The 13,862-nt window shown below is 31.2% G+C and overlaps 2 protein-coding genes across 2 annotated transcripts; one reads left to right on the forward strand and one right to left on the reverse strand.

Annotated features, from left to right (window-relative positions):
* Positions 1–40: 40 nt before the first annotated feature.
* LOC124533679 (late secretory pathway protein AVL9 homolog) lies at positions 41–5,373 on the reverse strand. The gene is made up of 7 exons (XM_047109107.1): positions 5,162–5,373; positions 4,741–4,938; positions 4,414–4,630; positions 4,139–4,328; positions 1,988–2,706; positions 1,731–1,914; positions 41–1,580 (listed from the first exon to the last, which is right to left on the reverse strand). The coding sequence occupies exons 1-7, from the start codon at positions 5,228–5,230 to the stop codon at positions 1,256–1,258; spliced, it is 1,902 nt and encodes a 633-aa protein (XP_046965063.1). The 5' UTR covers positions 5,231–5,373; the 3' UTR covers positions 41–1,255.
* An 811-nt stretch (positions 5,374–6,184) lies between these two features.
* On the forward strand, positions 6,185–11,114 carry LOC124533925. The gene is made up of 4 exons (XM_047109520.1): positions 6,185–6,581; positions 7,610–7,666; positions 9,046–9,487; positions 10,435–11,114. The coding sequence occupies exons 3-4, from the start codon at positions 9,140–9,142 to the stop codon at positions 11,035–11,037; spliced, it is 951 nt and encodes a 316-aa protein (XP_046965476.1). The 5' UTR covers positions 6,185–6,581; positions 7,610–7,666; positions 9,046–9,139; the 3' UTR covers positions 11,038–11,114.
* The last annotated feature ends 2,748 nt before the right edge of the window (positions 11,115–13,862 follow it).

Below are 13,862 nucleotides of genomic sequence, written 5' to 3' on the forward strand. Positions count from 1 at the left end.
TACGTGTGTGTATTTTCGGTAACCAAACAAAAATACAATATGCTTTTAAATTAAATTATATTTATTGTTTACTATAAATAAAATATCAACAATAAGTATATATTAGAGATCACAAATTATACATACGAGCGGAATCACTACTTGTCTACATTATATATAACAAAACTTATATTACTATGTATTCTGTCGATACAGAAACGAAGAGTACACGCACGTTGAAGGGTATAATTTCATTGAATTAAAACTTTTAACACTAAGTTATTCCCTGTAAAATGGCCATTATAAAAATATGTTATAACTACACATCAGTTATCTAATCATTTCCCTTTACATATTTATATAAATTTAGATTGTGACCAATTTGTTATGTGGTCTCGCCAATTTTATGTCAAACGGAACACTAGGCTTAATAGAGAGATAACGATTGATTACACCAATAAAAATATTGACAAGCCGAAACATGATAATATCAAGCATTTTTTTTATTTTAACTTTCGCTAATTCAGATATACAAATGGTTTAAAAATGTTTCGCCGTTATTTTACATTATTTTTCTTATATACATTAAAATATAATATGAAGAATGCAATTTGCATTGTTAAATGTTGATGTTTAGTTATAACACTTCAGACCAATTAAGATATTTAAAATTTCTGGTATGCTCTCTATAAACATTGCATAGATTTAAATAATATTTAATATTAATAACTATGGCAAATTAAATGTAAATAAATTTTAACAATTTTCAAGTAAAAAAAATACAATTAAATTAACATAAAACATAATCTCTTCACATTATAACTTAATAAAAGTGGCTAGCACTTAATCATTTCCTCATTATACAAATATTTCGGTTACGCAGTTAATTTATTTCTTTTGGCATAATTTTAAGTACAGAGCACTATTAGTGGATTATAAGGGATTGTTTACGACATTCTAACTCTTGCGTCGTACATTACTGTGTTTATAAAAAATCGAACTATATCGTATTTACAAAGTACCATTATTGAAATTTACGATTCAGTTATTACTTTTAATTATTAAAAAATATAAATTAAACTTTGTCATTACTAACTGGCTGTACAACTAACTAGATAAGTGATTACTATAATTTATATAAAAAAGAGTAAAACAAAAAATTATGAAGATTCATAATCACACCGTGGAGCAGTCGGAAGCGACATTAAACTAAAGTAGCTACACTTAGACGACGTCAGGGAACGATTTAACAATTGACTAATATAAGTATCACACTTCAAATGACTCGTATTTTACTAATACTCGTGGCGGTATCGTCCTCGATGAACTTGTCGGGCGGGTCCGCCTCCGCGTCGGGGTGGCGCCGGTTGTCCTCGCTGTCGGGCTCGTAGTCGTCCGCGTCGGACGCGTCGCACGCGTCGCACGCGTCGGCGTCCAGCGCGGCGGGCGCGGGCGCCGTGAGCGCGCTCCACCAGCCCGACAGCGCGCCGCGCGCGTGCGACAGCGCGCCGCCCACCGCGCGCGACGTGCTCGCCACCGCGCGCCCCGTGCTGGCCACCGCCGCCGACACTTTGCGCCCGCCCTCCGTCGTCGACATCGTGCTGCGAATTAAATATAACCTGTATCTTTGCAATTTATACAATGATTACATTTTTTTTAATAATTGCTCTTTAATCAAGCCCCGACTTTATTACTGTCATATAAGATACGGCCTGTAAGAATATAATAATAAGAAAAGTATATATAATTACTGTGCCAGTTTAAGCTTCATATCGGCGACCGACAACTGTCCAGAGAAGGGGTGCATTGGAGTGAGATTTATAAAGGATTCAATTTCTGCATTGTTTGTCTCTTTTAACCATTTTTCATACGCTGGTGTTGATTTGAAAGCAGCCATAAATTGAGTATTATAAGACTCGATTTCCCTACTTCCCTCTGCAAAAAAGGAAAAATATAAATTAGCTTCAATTATAAAAAAATATTATGAAAAGAAAATTTTAATGTTTACCTGGCAAAAGTGATGTTCTCAATAAGTAAATTAAATAACTAGCAAATTGATCTCGTATCCAAGTGTCACCTTGAGTAGAAGCATGACGCACTACATGGTCTGCAAATCTAAGATCTTCTGTGCCAAGAGTTAGCTGCCTTCTGAGGCTCATATCCGCCGTTTCTATCCTCATTTCATTGACCTCTACTAATACATCAAACAATTGCCTCTTCTGCTTGAACAGTACATTAGATGCACCAACAACAAACCCTTGCACGGCTGGGTCAGACAATAAATCTAAATATTGTAGAGACAAATAAGGTAAGCAAATATATCCATCCTCAAACAATGGTAACGGGAAACCACATTCTCTTTGATCAATCTGACCAGTTAAGTTGTATAACCCATCAACACTCATATCCCTGGCCATTGTAGGACTTTGCTGAGATTCCACTACTGACTTCTGTATTTTATATTTTTCCCCAATGCTGTGGCATTTTTCTCTTCCACTTGATAATTCTTGGCGGTCAACAACATCTGACAATATTGACTCATCAAAGCTTTGTCTGCTAACTCTATCTTTTTCTTCCAACATGTTTCCAGTCTCTTTTGGGGACAGTTCTTCATCTAATTGATTTGATCCATTAACAAGAGCCTCTTTGAAAGAATCTGTGTCAGCAGTATCTAGTTTTTTTTCCTCCTGTATCACAGGAGGAATTGGAGATAATGGCCTTGAAAGCCTAAAAGAATTCAATGCCTTAGATAATCAAGCAATTGATATATTTAATGGTATATTTCTTTAGGTACAGATAGGCGAGTTGTTCCAATCTCATTGTATCACATTTCACCCACTCATCACATATTCTATGTAATGTATGTATCTTATGTAAGATGGGTGAGCAAAAAACAAGGGACATAACATACTAATTCTCAAGGACAAAGTCTATGAGTGATGGTAAAGTTGATGGTCAATACCATCAAACAATTCATTTGCCAACATGCTTATCTATTCTAAATATATGAAAATTATCTTTAGAAAAAACTTGTTGTCACAGAAAACCATACAGTATAATCCCTTTACTAAGGCTCCCGCCTACTCAAAACAACGACTAATAACTTCTTATAATGAAACATTAACACATGTACATTTAAAAGCAACATTGCTTTTAAATGTACAATTTAAAAAGAGACTAAGGTTAGATTTTTACAAGGGATTAAAAGAAATTGTTTACTATTTGTTAATGCATAGATTTGGGCTACAAATAACACTATAACATGATTAAGGTTTTGTTATCAAAGTCAAAGGTAGCAAATAGATTCTAATGTACAACAGACAACAACTAAAAAATATTGAGTAGGGAATTTTCTTATCCTATCTTTAGGCACTTTCTATTTTTGATTAGGTTTTGATATTGTAAGTGTTACATGTTCTACAATAGGCTATTTGACAATGCGAAAAATAAATTGTGAATTATTGTAGTCAGTGTATATTACGAGTTAAAAAATGGTTATTTACTAATGAAACTTGAAAATAATACTTAATTTTTTCAAAAATCAATAAATAAAAATGCATTTTTTTAAATGTTTGTCACGTTACACTAAACGCTCCTGATTGGCAGGGCTTATGATGAAGTCACTTGCTTGTAAGCCTTGCGTTTCTACTATGTGTACCACAGATTAAAATACAGCAAAGTGACGTCACCGACCCCATTGCAGCGCCATGTTGTCCAAGTAGCGTTTTCGCGCGTTATTTAAATATGGAATTTTTAATATGATATTTTTCGGCAAATATGTACTAGAAATAAAAAAAAACAACTTTTACTGGGTTCCTTAATCTTTACTAAATAATATAAAATGGATTTTAAAAACCAGTCAAATAGCCTATTGCATTATGTATTTCTTAAGCCTATTAAATAAAATAATAGTATTATTATTTAATTCTACCATTATCCAATCCAATAAGAAAGTCTGCTTATATCTAACAATATATTGTATTTTATTTAATTGACATATAAGTGGAATAAGTTAAGTATACCTAAAGAAGCTTTTGGTATAACCAGTCATGACTTAGTATGCCTATGTTGTAATATGGCATTTTAAACAAATATATTAAATTAATGACTCATTTACATTTGAATAACTGACTTCAGGCTAATAATAATTTTTACTTACACAACATTTGCTGATTGAGATAATCCATATTCTAAGCAGCGTGGCATGAGAGATATAAGTGTCAACAAAGCTGCTGACAATGCACCGGCTGGGGATCCATATATAAGAACTTTTCTTCTCAATAGTAACAATTTAAACAGCAATAAGGCTTTATGTCGCCAACTTTCTACTAATTTTTGAACTGAAAAACCTACAAATAAATTGAGATTTATGATAATTTGCAACAGTTTTTTACTCAACCTTTACTTGAACCATATGTATATTATTTTTCTTACCCTCAAAGGCTTGATCTATTTGAACAGGACAACTATTAAGATGTTTAAAGGCATCCTCAAGAAGTTTTGTCTGCGAAAAATCACCCTGCAAGAACCATGCTCTTACAACTAACTCCATTTTCACAGCAAGACGACCAAAGAGAGGCACTCGACAAATCACACAGACACTTTTTTGGACTGAACTTCTTGTCATGTCTTCTGTTTTTTGAGCCACTTGCTAGAAAATATATAATTGATTCGATTTTAATACAAATTTCATAACAAATACACCAGCAATATCAGAAATTATTGATAAATTCATAATAATAGTAAAAATGATATTCTTACCTCCAATGGTATTTGTCGAAAACAGGATATACCATAAACTGTATGTGCTGGTTCGGTCAAACCTGGTAAGCTAAAAAAGATAGTATCAGAAAGGTAGTTGTGAGATCCATCTGGCAAGGCCAAAGCTGGTAGATAGCGCCACGCAGGTGGAAGTTCCGAGGGACGACCGGCAACCAGTTCAGGGTAACAATGCTCCACCTGTAGAATTACCAAGTTTAAAAAAGCCAGTAAAACATTATAACCAATGAATATTATATTTTTCTTTTACGAATTTAATAAAAATGATACTTTATATATTTTGATATACTTCGCTACACATTTACATGATGATAAAAACAAAACATTAAGGTGCCTTGCTCCTGAAATGTTTGTTATATTTTCACAAAAACAGTATTGATTAAAGAATATTCATGACGCCTACCTGACAACCTTTCTTATGGTGGAAACCCACCACTATAATGTTCAACACAGGTTCATTTATAAACGACATTTTGATTAAATAATTTCTTTCCAACTTAATGAAAACATAGTTTAGCAAATATATAATAAATTCAAGAATGATTTTACAGTAACATTTACGAATAACTTTGCGTCACAGAGCGACTGATTTGACTTATTAGTTATTGACATTAGTTAGACATCGTATGAATCAGTGTTGGCAACAACAAATTAGTAACTGCCTGCTGTAAATCCAAAAACTCTAAAAAAGTTTCGTACAACTATCGATTGCTTCAAGTCTAAAAATGATATAGTATATATCTTTAAGCATTCAAATATTTTTATCAATCATCAAGGATAATAGAAATGCAATGCATTATGGAAAGTTTACTTTATATGGTGTCATACTGATTGAGGTCACATAGATATCACATATTTTAATTAAAGAAAACATAAAACAAGTTAAACATTTAATTCACAAAATTCCTATTTTTCGTTTAATATTTAAATATTTTATGTGACTTTCTTCAAATAGTTACTATTCTTTAAGAAATGTCTACTTCTATTTGATGCAATTAAAATATTTTCAAAACAAACACAAGCCGAGTTTGGAAACTGTATATATTTCCAATAAAATAAATAATCTCTAGAAAATACTGATTAACTTTACTTAATATAACAAGACACGATATAAATTGGTTTATTACAAAAAATAACATGTGAGTTATTTACAGAGGTATTATCAGACATTTTGCAGTATGAATTATCCTAGTCATTTTAAAAGTTTTTATTACTAACTGACATTAAATTACAGATTAAGAACATATAACATTCGTGTTATATTCTATTTGAATGTAAACTTATAATTTTTTTACAAACAATCTTCCAAATATATCTGTCTAAGAACCGCTATACACTTTTGCAAAAAAGTTTTCTATAAAAAGTGTTACCATTTACTATTATTATATAACACCAAAATAACACAATGCCATTCAAAGTGAAACGTACAATATTCGTAATCTGTATTTAATAGTCATTGGCCATCTATCTCAATACCTATCATTTTGTCGAAATCTGTACTGTGGTTGCAAATTTTGATTTGCAAATAAATATTAGTGTTTTTGTTACTTAGTATAGACCTATTAAATTATTAATTAACTATTAAGATAGTAATTACTTTTCTGTTACTTAACCAAAATAAATGTGTTTTGATGGTGAATTAGAGAACTATTATTGTTTACAATAAAATCCATGCGTCGCCATTTTCGCACTTATTGCAGTGACATTTTATTAAGTCGTGGTTTAGAATACTTTAATAAATGAACAGTGTGATTGATATATTTTACTTTGGTAGTATAGTGCCTTTACGAGGATTTTTCTTGACTACTCACGTCCCAGAAAAGGTTAGAAAATTAATTAAAAACTTATTACGAAGTTACTGGTATACTTAAATTTTATTTCAGGCTATTTTTTTAATTATTTTATTTACGTAGTATATTTTGTTTTAAATATTTCAAATGAGAAATGTGGTCTACATGTCTCGTTCATAACGTTGATTATCTAAATGTCAAAATTATAATATCATCTCGTACTTATTTTTATTGGTATTTAAATTTGGAAGAATATCTATATCTTGTGCTTTATTGTTTGTAGAAATCTTTATACGTTTGTATTTAAAACCAAATTTAGTAAATTTTATATTCAAATGTTCTTGTACTTTTGCATATTGTCGATTTTTCAAGCCTCTGTTAATTTTAATTGTTTATGATTTTAGTAAGTACTAAATAATTTATTTATCTTCATAACACTAATAAGGAAAAACATTGTACAATTTTTATGCAAATTTATATTTATAAAAGGTTGTAAATTTTATAGATAGTGAATAGTGAAAATTGCCACATCAAATATTGTAATGAAATATAGCATTATTTGTTACTTACCATAAGGCAAATATTTCTTCTCAGTGACTGTCTGATCATCTAACATATTTTTATACGTTTATCTAAAGGTTATATATGTTCCAATGTGTGTCATTGCTGTGGACATTAAGAAACTATCACATTTAAAGAAATATGACATATAATTGATGATTTTTTTTTTATATAACACTTCAAACTTGTTGTTGTGTGTAATATGAAAAACATCTAGGAAACAAATAACTGATATTTGTAGCTGCCCAAGTGCAACCCTTACATACTGGTTAATTTATTGCTTCTGGTTTTGTGGGAACAAAGTTATCTTGAATATAATTCTTTTATATTCAATATTACTTTCAAAATGTTCCTCAACCAACATACATTATACAATATGATACTTTGTAAAGCTGTGATGCATAACATATAAACATTTCTACTTATTAATATTGAGAGTTTTGTTCATAAACTATTTATTTTTTAAATATATTATTTATGTTTACATTGTCCATTTGCAGGATTCAATGGATAACATATTAGACCCGTCGGCATGACTGAAAAGGTGCTATACCCAGGTAAGTAAGAGCACTAAATCTATTTAATATTTAATACATATATATTACTCATATTAGTCATGTACTTATCAAATAAGTGTTGGTTTTATGATTTCTAAGAAGGATGTCCATTGAGATTTTATAAGTTAATTATATTTGTGGCAAAAATTTTTGATTTCTTTAATTTTATTTCAAAAAATAGTTTTAGGGCTTTGTTAAAGAACAATTGAATTTTGATCAGTAACTATAGTGAAAATATTTTAAGGACAGCCATAAGTGTTAGCTGTCTCTTGTTATTTTGTTTTCAAACACCATAAAGAATCATATTTAATATGACAAATAACAACAGTGTTTTAGTTAGAAAATAAAACACCAGTGATAGTATAAGGTGCATTTTGTAATAATAATTTCTATTTATATAGAGATAACAAAATACAGCTTGTTTTCTTATCTTTGTGCGACATAAAACATAAAAATTTATAAATACACACATGTCTATAAATTGAAATTAATATGCATCAGAATATTTTTTAGCTCTATGAAGACTTTATTTATTATTTATTTATTGTTAAGCAAAACATCTTAATAAAAATATTAGCTTTAGGTAAATATTATCTTGACACTAAATGCAATTTATTAACTTTGGTAATGTATGAAATATGCTGTTTTATTTATGTTGCCTATACATAGTTTTTTTTAAATACAGTAATTTGATTGTTAATTATGTCCCTCGCATATTGCGGCACTCGCTTCGTGGCTGAGGTTTGCGAAAATATGGTTGGCTTCTTTATTTACGGCAGATATTTTATTTATTTTTCCGTATACACACTTGTTTTTCATCTTTATCGCTTTATGCGTTGTCGATCCATAATGTTTTTTCTATAATATTGAGTTTATGACATAGGAGGTATTAAAAATAATAAGTAAGAGTTATACGCCAATGAAAAAAAGAAGACATAAATAACTTTTACTTTTTAAACGATTTTGTCGTAATACATACTTAGTAATGCGATACCTTATTTGTTTTAAACATTACAAAACTATAGTCATTCCATAGTTACTTTGAGAACAAGTTATATCGATAATGGCGGTTTGGTTATAAGTATGAGTCTATGTACCGTTCCCAATGAAATAGTTGGCAGTATCTGTGTTTGTTATTCTTCTAAAAGTCACGAGCAATTAGAAACACTAATAGTTTTTGTTGACAAATTAACGTAATTATATAAACTTGTGTTACCAACGCGTTTCAATTTTCCTGTGAACTTAATCGCCGATGTCTACGTCCTTTTGCACCATTAGTTACGCGTCACCATCACGCGTTGGTGACAAAAGTATCTGTAGTTGCCTAAATTGTCAACAAAAATTGTAAGCAAATGTCGAGAATCGTGTTTCCGTTTTAGGCGGTAAACATCGAAGGAATACGCGCGTTGCTGCTGATATTTAATTACTGTTTGTACGCTTGCCCAGTTGGGAATATCAGTTGGAAACAGAAACATGTCGGTCACGTGGACGAACGAATTAACCGAAACTTTAATAGATTTATATCACAACCAAATTGTACTATGGGACTCGAGTGATGTACATTATAAAAATAAAAATAAGAAAAAGGACGCATGGAAGTCTATTAGTGATATTATGGGGCTACATGAACTCGAAATTCAAAGGAAAATAAAAAATTTGACGGCACAGTTTTTCAGAGAGAAAAAGAAATTAAAAGAGGACAATAAATCTGGCTCCTCGACTTCGGAAACTCCTAGGTGGTTTGCCTACCAACGGCTTCTTTTTTTAACAGATAGAAATGAACCCAGATTATGCGCTGAAAGAGGATTAAATGAATCACATGTAAGTATTGATCTATATTCTTACAATTGTTTATTATGTATCCAACACCGAATAATTAATATAAATACAATTGCATGAGTGCAGTATAGAGTATTTAGTAATAAGATTTTATAAACATTAGTTTTCTGTATAAATTTCAAACAATGCGTTTCCGAACAGTCAATTGACAGCTTATTCTAATATGTACATATCTATTAGTAATTATTAAATATTGTGTTATATTTTAATTAGCAATGATTCAGTAACATAATTTTCTCCCTTATCACATTTGTTGGAGGTCGGTGGACTACGCTTTCGCGTCTATACATACATGTTTTTACGCTCAGTATGTAGCTTCAGTAACACCCTTTTCGCTCGTGTCATCCATCCTATCCATCTTTTTAAGATATTCTCACTTTATTATCCATGTTCATATGCACTTCTTTAAAGAGTACATTCATATTAAGGAAAGATCCTTTATTAAATGTCTGATGTACAAATATATGGAGTTTCTTTTAGGCTTTTCTTTTTTTCGGAAGATATTTTATAATTTCTCCCTTATTTTGTGAACGTTATTCATTACAACTCCCCTCGGCAAATTATTCGCCTTTTTTCTGTGAACCTAGTGGCTAAACAGTTCGATATATTCAAGACAACAGATCTGATGTTAGTTTCGAAAATGTTTTTATTAAATTTAAGGGCACTTCTGAGACTCCCTATGACCTGTTAGCATTGCATCCTAGATAACAATGAAAAAATATCGTACCACCGTTCATCACCGCCAACATTAATATATGTAACTGAAAAAATGGCTTTCGCAATTAGCTGGTGATTGAACCATAACATGTTTTCAATCATACATTTAGTTATTGTGAAAAATCCTTAATAGTTATAGTGCGATGTCAATACTCTTCCTGTTTGGTTTCTTGGAAATCTTTAAAATATATTTTAATATTAATATTTTTTAGGATTCTGGTCTAGAAAAAAGTGCTGGCGAAGAATGTTCTCATAATCAAAGTCCATTACGAAATGAAGTGAACGCAAATGATATCACACTATCAGAAACACAACCAGGATATTTAAGCTTGTCAGATATCAGAAGAAGTATAAAAGGTTCAAAAAGGAAGATTTCAAATTATGACCAACAACAAGAAGGGCCTTGCGATATTTTAAAAGAACTGCAGACGAAGAAATCTCGCAATAGATTCGCGATTTTCGGGGAACATGTTGCAGCAAAAATAGAAGCCTTAAAATCAAGTTATGCACAAAATGTTGTAGAGCATTTAATATCCAACATTTTATTTGAAGCAAGCATCGGAAAATATGACTATCCTGCCCCTAGACAGATGAGCCCGTTTTCAACACATTCATCAAATTCAAGTTTCTCGCTAATCCATACACACGCCGCTCCATCGCCACAGTACGCATCGCCGCCTTCACCTCAGCTAGAATACCCAACACAGACCACACAACAAATTCAGAGTACACCACTCGCCGTACTACAGATAGAACATGAACCACTCACACCAAAATGTCCTGCAGCAATTTCACCAAAAGTGGAATACGTATAAAAATACGTCAACGTCACGTGGCATGAGGCTATAAATATTACTTATATTACATTAAATTTATTTTTTATTTACCTTGTACGAAAATATTTTAATTAAATAAAACATGTATTACTAAATATTTTTATGGTTATTTTTGTGATCGAATCGAATCCAAGTCACCCTTAACGAAACCTTAACGCTTATCACGATGTTTTTGTCTGTTGTGATACCGTGAAATATTTTGAGAATAAGTTTCGGCAATGATTGCATTATTTTACTTGATGTAAAGTGATTGAGTAAATAAATAATATAGGATAAAGGATTCAATAAGTCACCTATTTTCAAAGTTTTTCAATAGCTCACTACCTTAGTAGTGTGTTTGTTTTGAAAATTGGTAGATTTGTGGAGATATACAATTTTTGAAGAAGAATTATTGTTACCGTTTTTGTTCTGTTGTTATTAACTGGAATTTGCGTTAGTTTATTTTAATTGGTAACAAATTGAAAACAAAGATTGTGGTTTTCGCAAAAAGCAGAGACAATGTGTCAACTATTTATGTGGCTTTTTAAGACTTAAAGTCACCAATGGAACCCTAATAAGGCATTCTGTCATCATGCATTGTTGCTTCATGCATGCATGTGATCGTTGTTGCGACATTTTCGAAAAAAGATTTGAAATATCAATTAATCGCATTAATATATACCCCGAGGTATTATGCACTTGCACTTTTTTGGGACTATATATTTTTATTCTCTGTGATTCAATACAACGAATCAAGAAACGTTTAAGAGTGATAAATCCATGCGGAGTAAATATAGTTTTTTTATTTGAGAAGACCTTATGATAAGTTTTCACCACCGCCCAAATATATTAGCGTCATTACAAGTAATAAGCACTCGTTACAGGGCCCATAATATGCCACTAACCTAGGGAACTGAGATGTCCCATGTGCTACAAGCATTTTTTTATTTGTTTTCTAAACTTTTAAACTGGCGCTCAATACTAAACTAATTGCTGTTTGACGATTGAATATATGTAGAATAGGTGGTCTTTTCGGAGTAAAGACATGCTTGTAAAGTATCCACATTTCACACGCAAACAATATTAAATTATTTAATTTACCGTCAGGAGTTTGTTACAATAATTTTCATAAAACATAATACTAACTAAATAATATCAAGTCGATGTCGTCGATCTAGATAAAACTTATCCAAGACCCCAGAGGTCGACCACGATCTATAAGGGGTCAATGTGAACGAAAAAAAAATCGGGGCCCGTGAGATGTTAACGGGGGTTCACGTTAATGGATCTCGTTTAAGGAGCGCCTTTAATTTTTATTCTCACTATCCGATCGATCGACAACGATAACTTTTGTACTGTTGTAGGTGTTGAAAACAAAGTTATTTTCGCAATATTTTAATAGAAATAGTGAATCTCATAAATCGTAAGGCGTGGGCGAAGTGAACGGACCTAGGGCCCCGGAATGGTCTAAGTTAACCCTGATCTTGCCTACTAAATTGTATATTTTGTTAATATATATATAACCTAAGCAGAGGGTCTACGGAAAGTGAAAAATAAGTTGTGAAACAAAAAAGATGTAAAGAATAATGGAACAATACAATTTATGCTGATAATATACATATTATGCTGATATTTAATTTTAGTGTATCTTTCCTCATCTTAGCAGGTGTTTTAAATGTGGGACAAGTAACCACATTATCGTTAATAAAAATTTAAATATATTCTTGTTAATTACAATTGAATAATAATAATACACGATTAAAATAAACAGTATGTATTCACTCACGTGATAAAACCGTAAGTGCACGATATAAACACGTTTAATCAAGTGTTTAAATTCGTTAATATGTCGTCTTTTTTTAATATAAGTATAAAGACGGGCGACTGTGATCATCCTTGAACATAAATAGATTATTAAAAATAATATATGCATCCACTGTCAATTTACGTTGTTCGGCCTAATCCCTAAAATGTGTGCTCTGGTAGAAAAACCAAGCTGAGTCGGTAAGTAGATGTGAAAAAGCCCTAACAAAAATATAAGTGTAGATGAATTGTATGAACTGTATTGATGTAATCACCTAACAGCGACTGATTGTGTGGATACAATACATGCTACTTACTATTATTGCGTTTAAAAATTGTAATAAGCAACATGATAAATTCAAGGTTAACGAGCAGCGTATCGATTTTCATTTACCCTACGACGCCTTCTCTGTAAATTGCGCCTCGCTATAAATTGATAATAATACCTCGACATATCCCCTTAACATAATGTCACGTGGTTACAGCGTCATGGATGAGTCGTCACCCGAATCAATAAAGATTCTAGATTGTTCCAACTTGACTATTGATCTATAGTCTCTCCTTATTCAGAATAACTTAAAGTGCCAATTCGTATGGTGTCGCTAGATGTAAGATTCACTGGAGGATATCTACATGGCTATTTTTAAAGTATGTGTGTTTCAAATAACTCGCTTATTGCGTTTGTTACTTGTCCTTTAACCTTTATGTTCACTTAACATATGCCATTTTAAATATTAGTTATGCAACATTAAATATCAATAAAATTAAATATATATATCTTATTTTTTATAAAAATAAAAAGTATAATATATTTAATATAGATATTAATTAACTGAAACAGATATCATTTCATCACTATTTTTAAAATCAGTAAACTAAGTATCACTTTTATCGTCTTCAAAAACGAAGTCACAGCGAGTCGTATATTTGTTGCTTCTGATAATTTAAATTCTAAGTCGTGTTTCATCACGGAAGCCCTAACTGTTTACTATTCGAACATATAAGTGTATCCGATTAAACAA

This window comes from Vanessa cardui, chromosome 11 (genome assembly GCF_905220365.1).
Source record: "Vanessa cardui chromosome 11, ilVanCard2.1, whole genome shotgun sequence".
Lineage (NCBI taxonomy): Eukaryota > Metazoa > Arthropoda > Insecta > Lepidoptera > Nymphalidae > Vanessa > Vanessa cardui.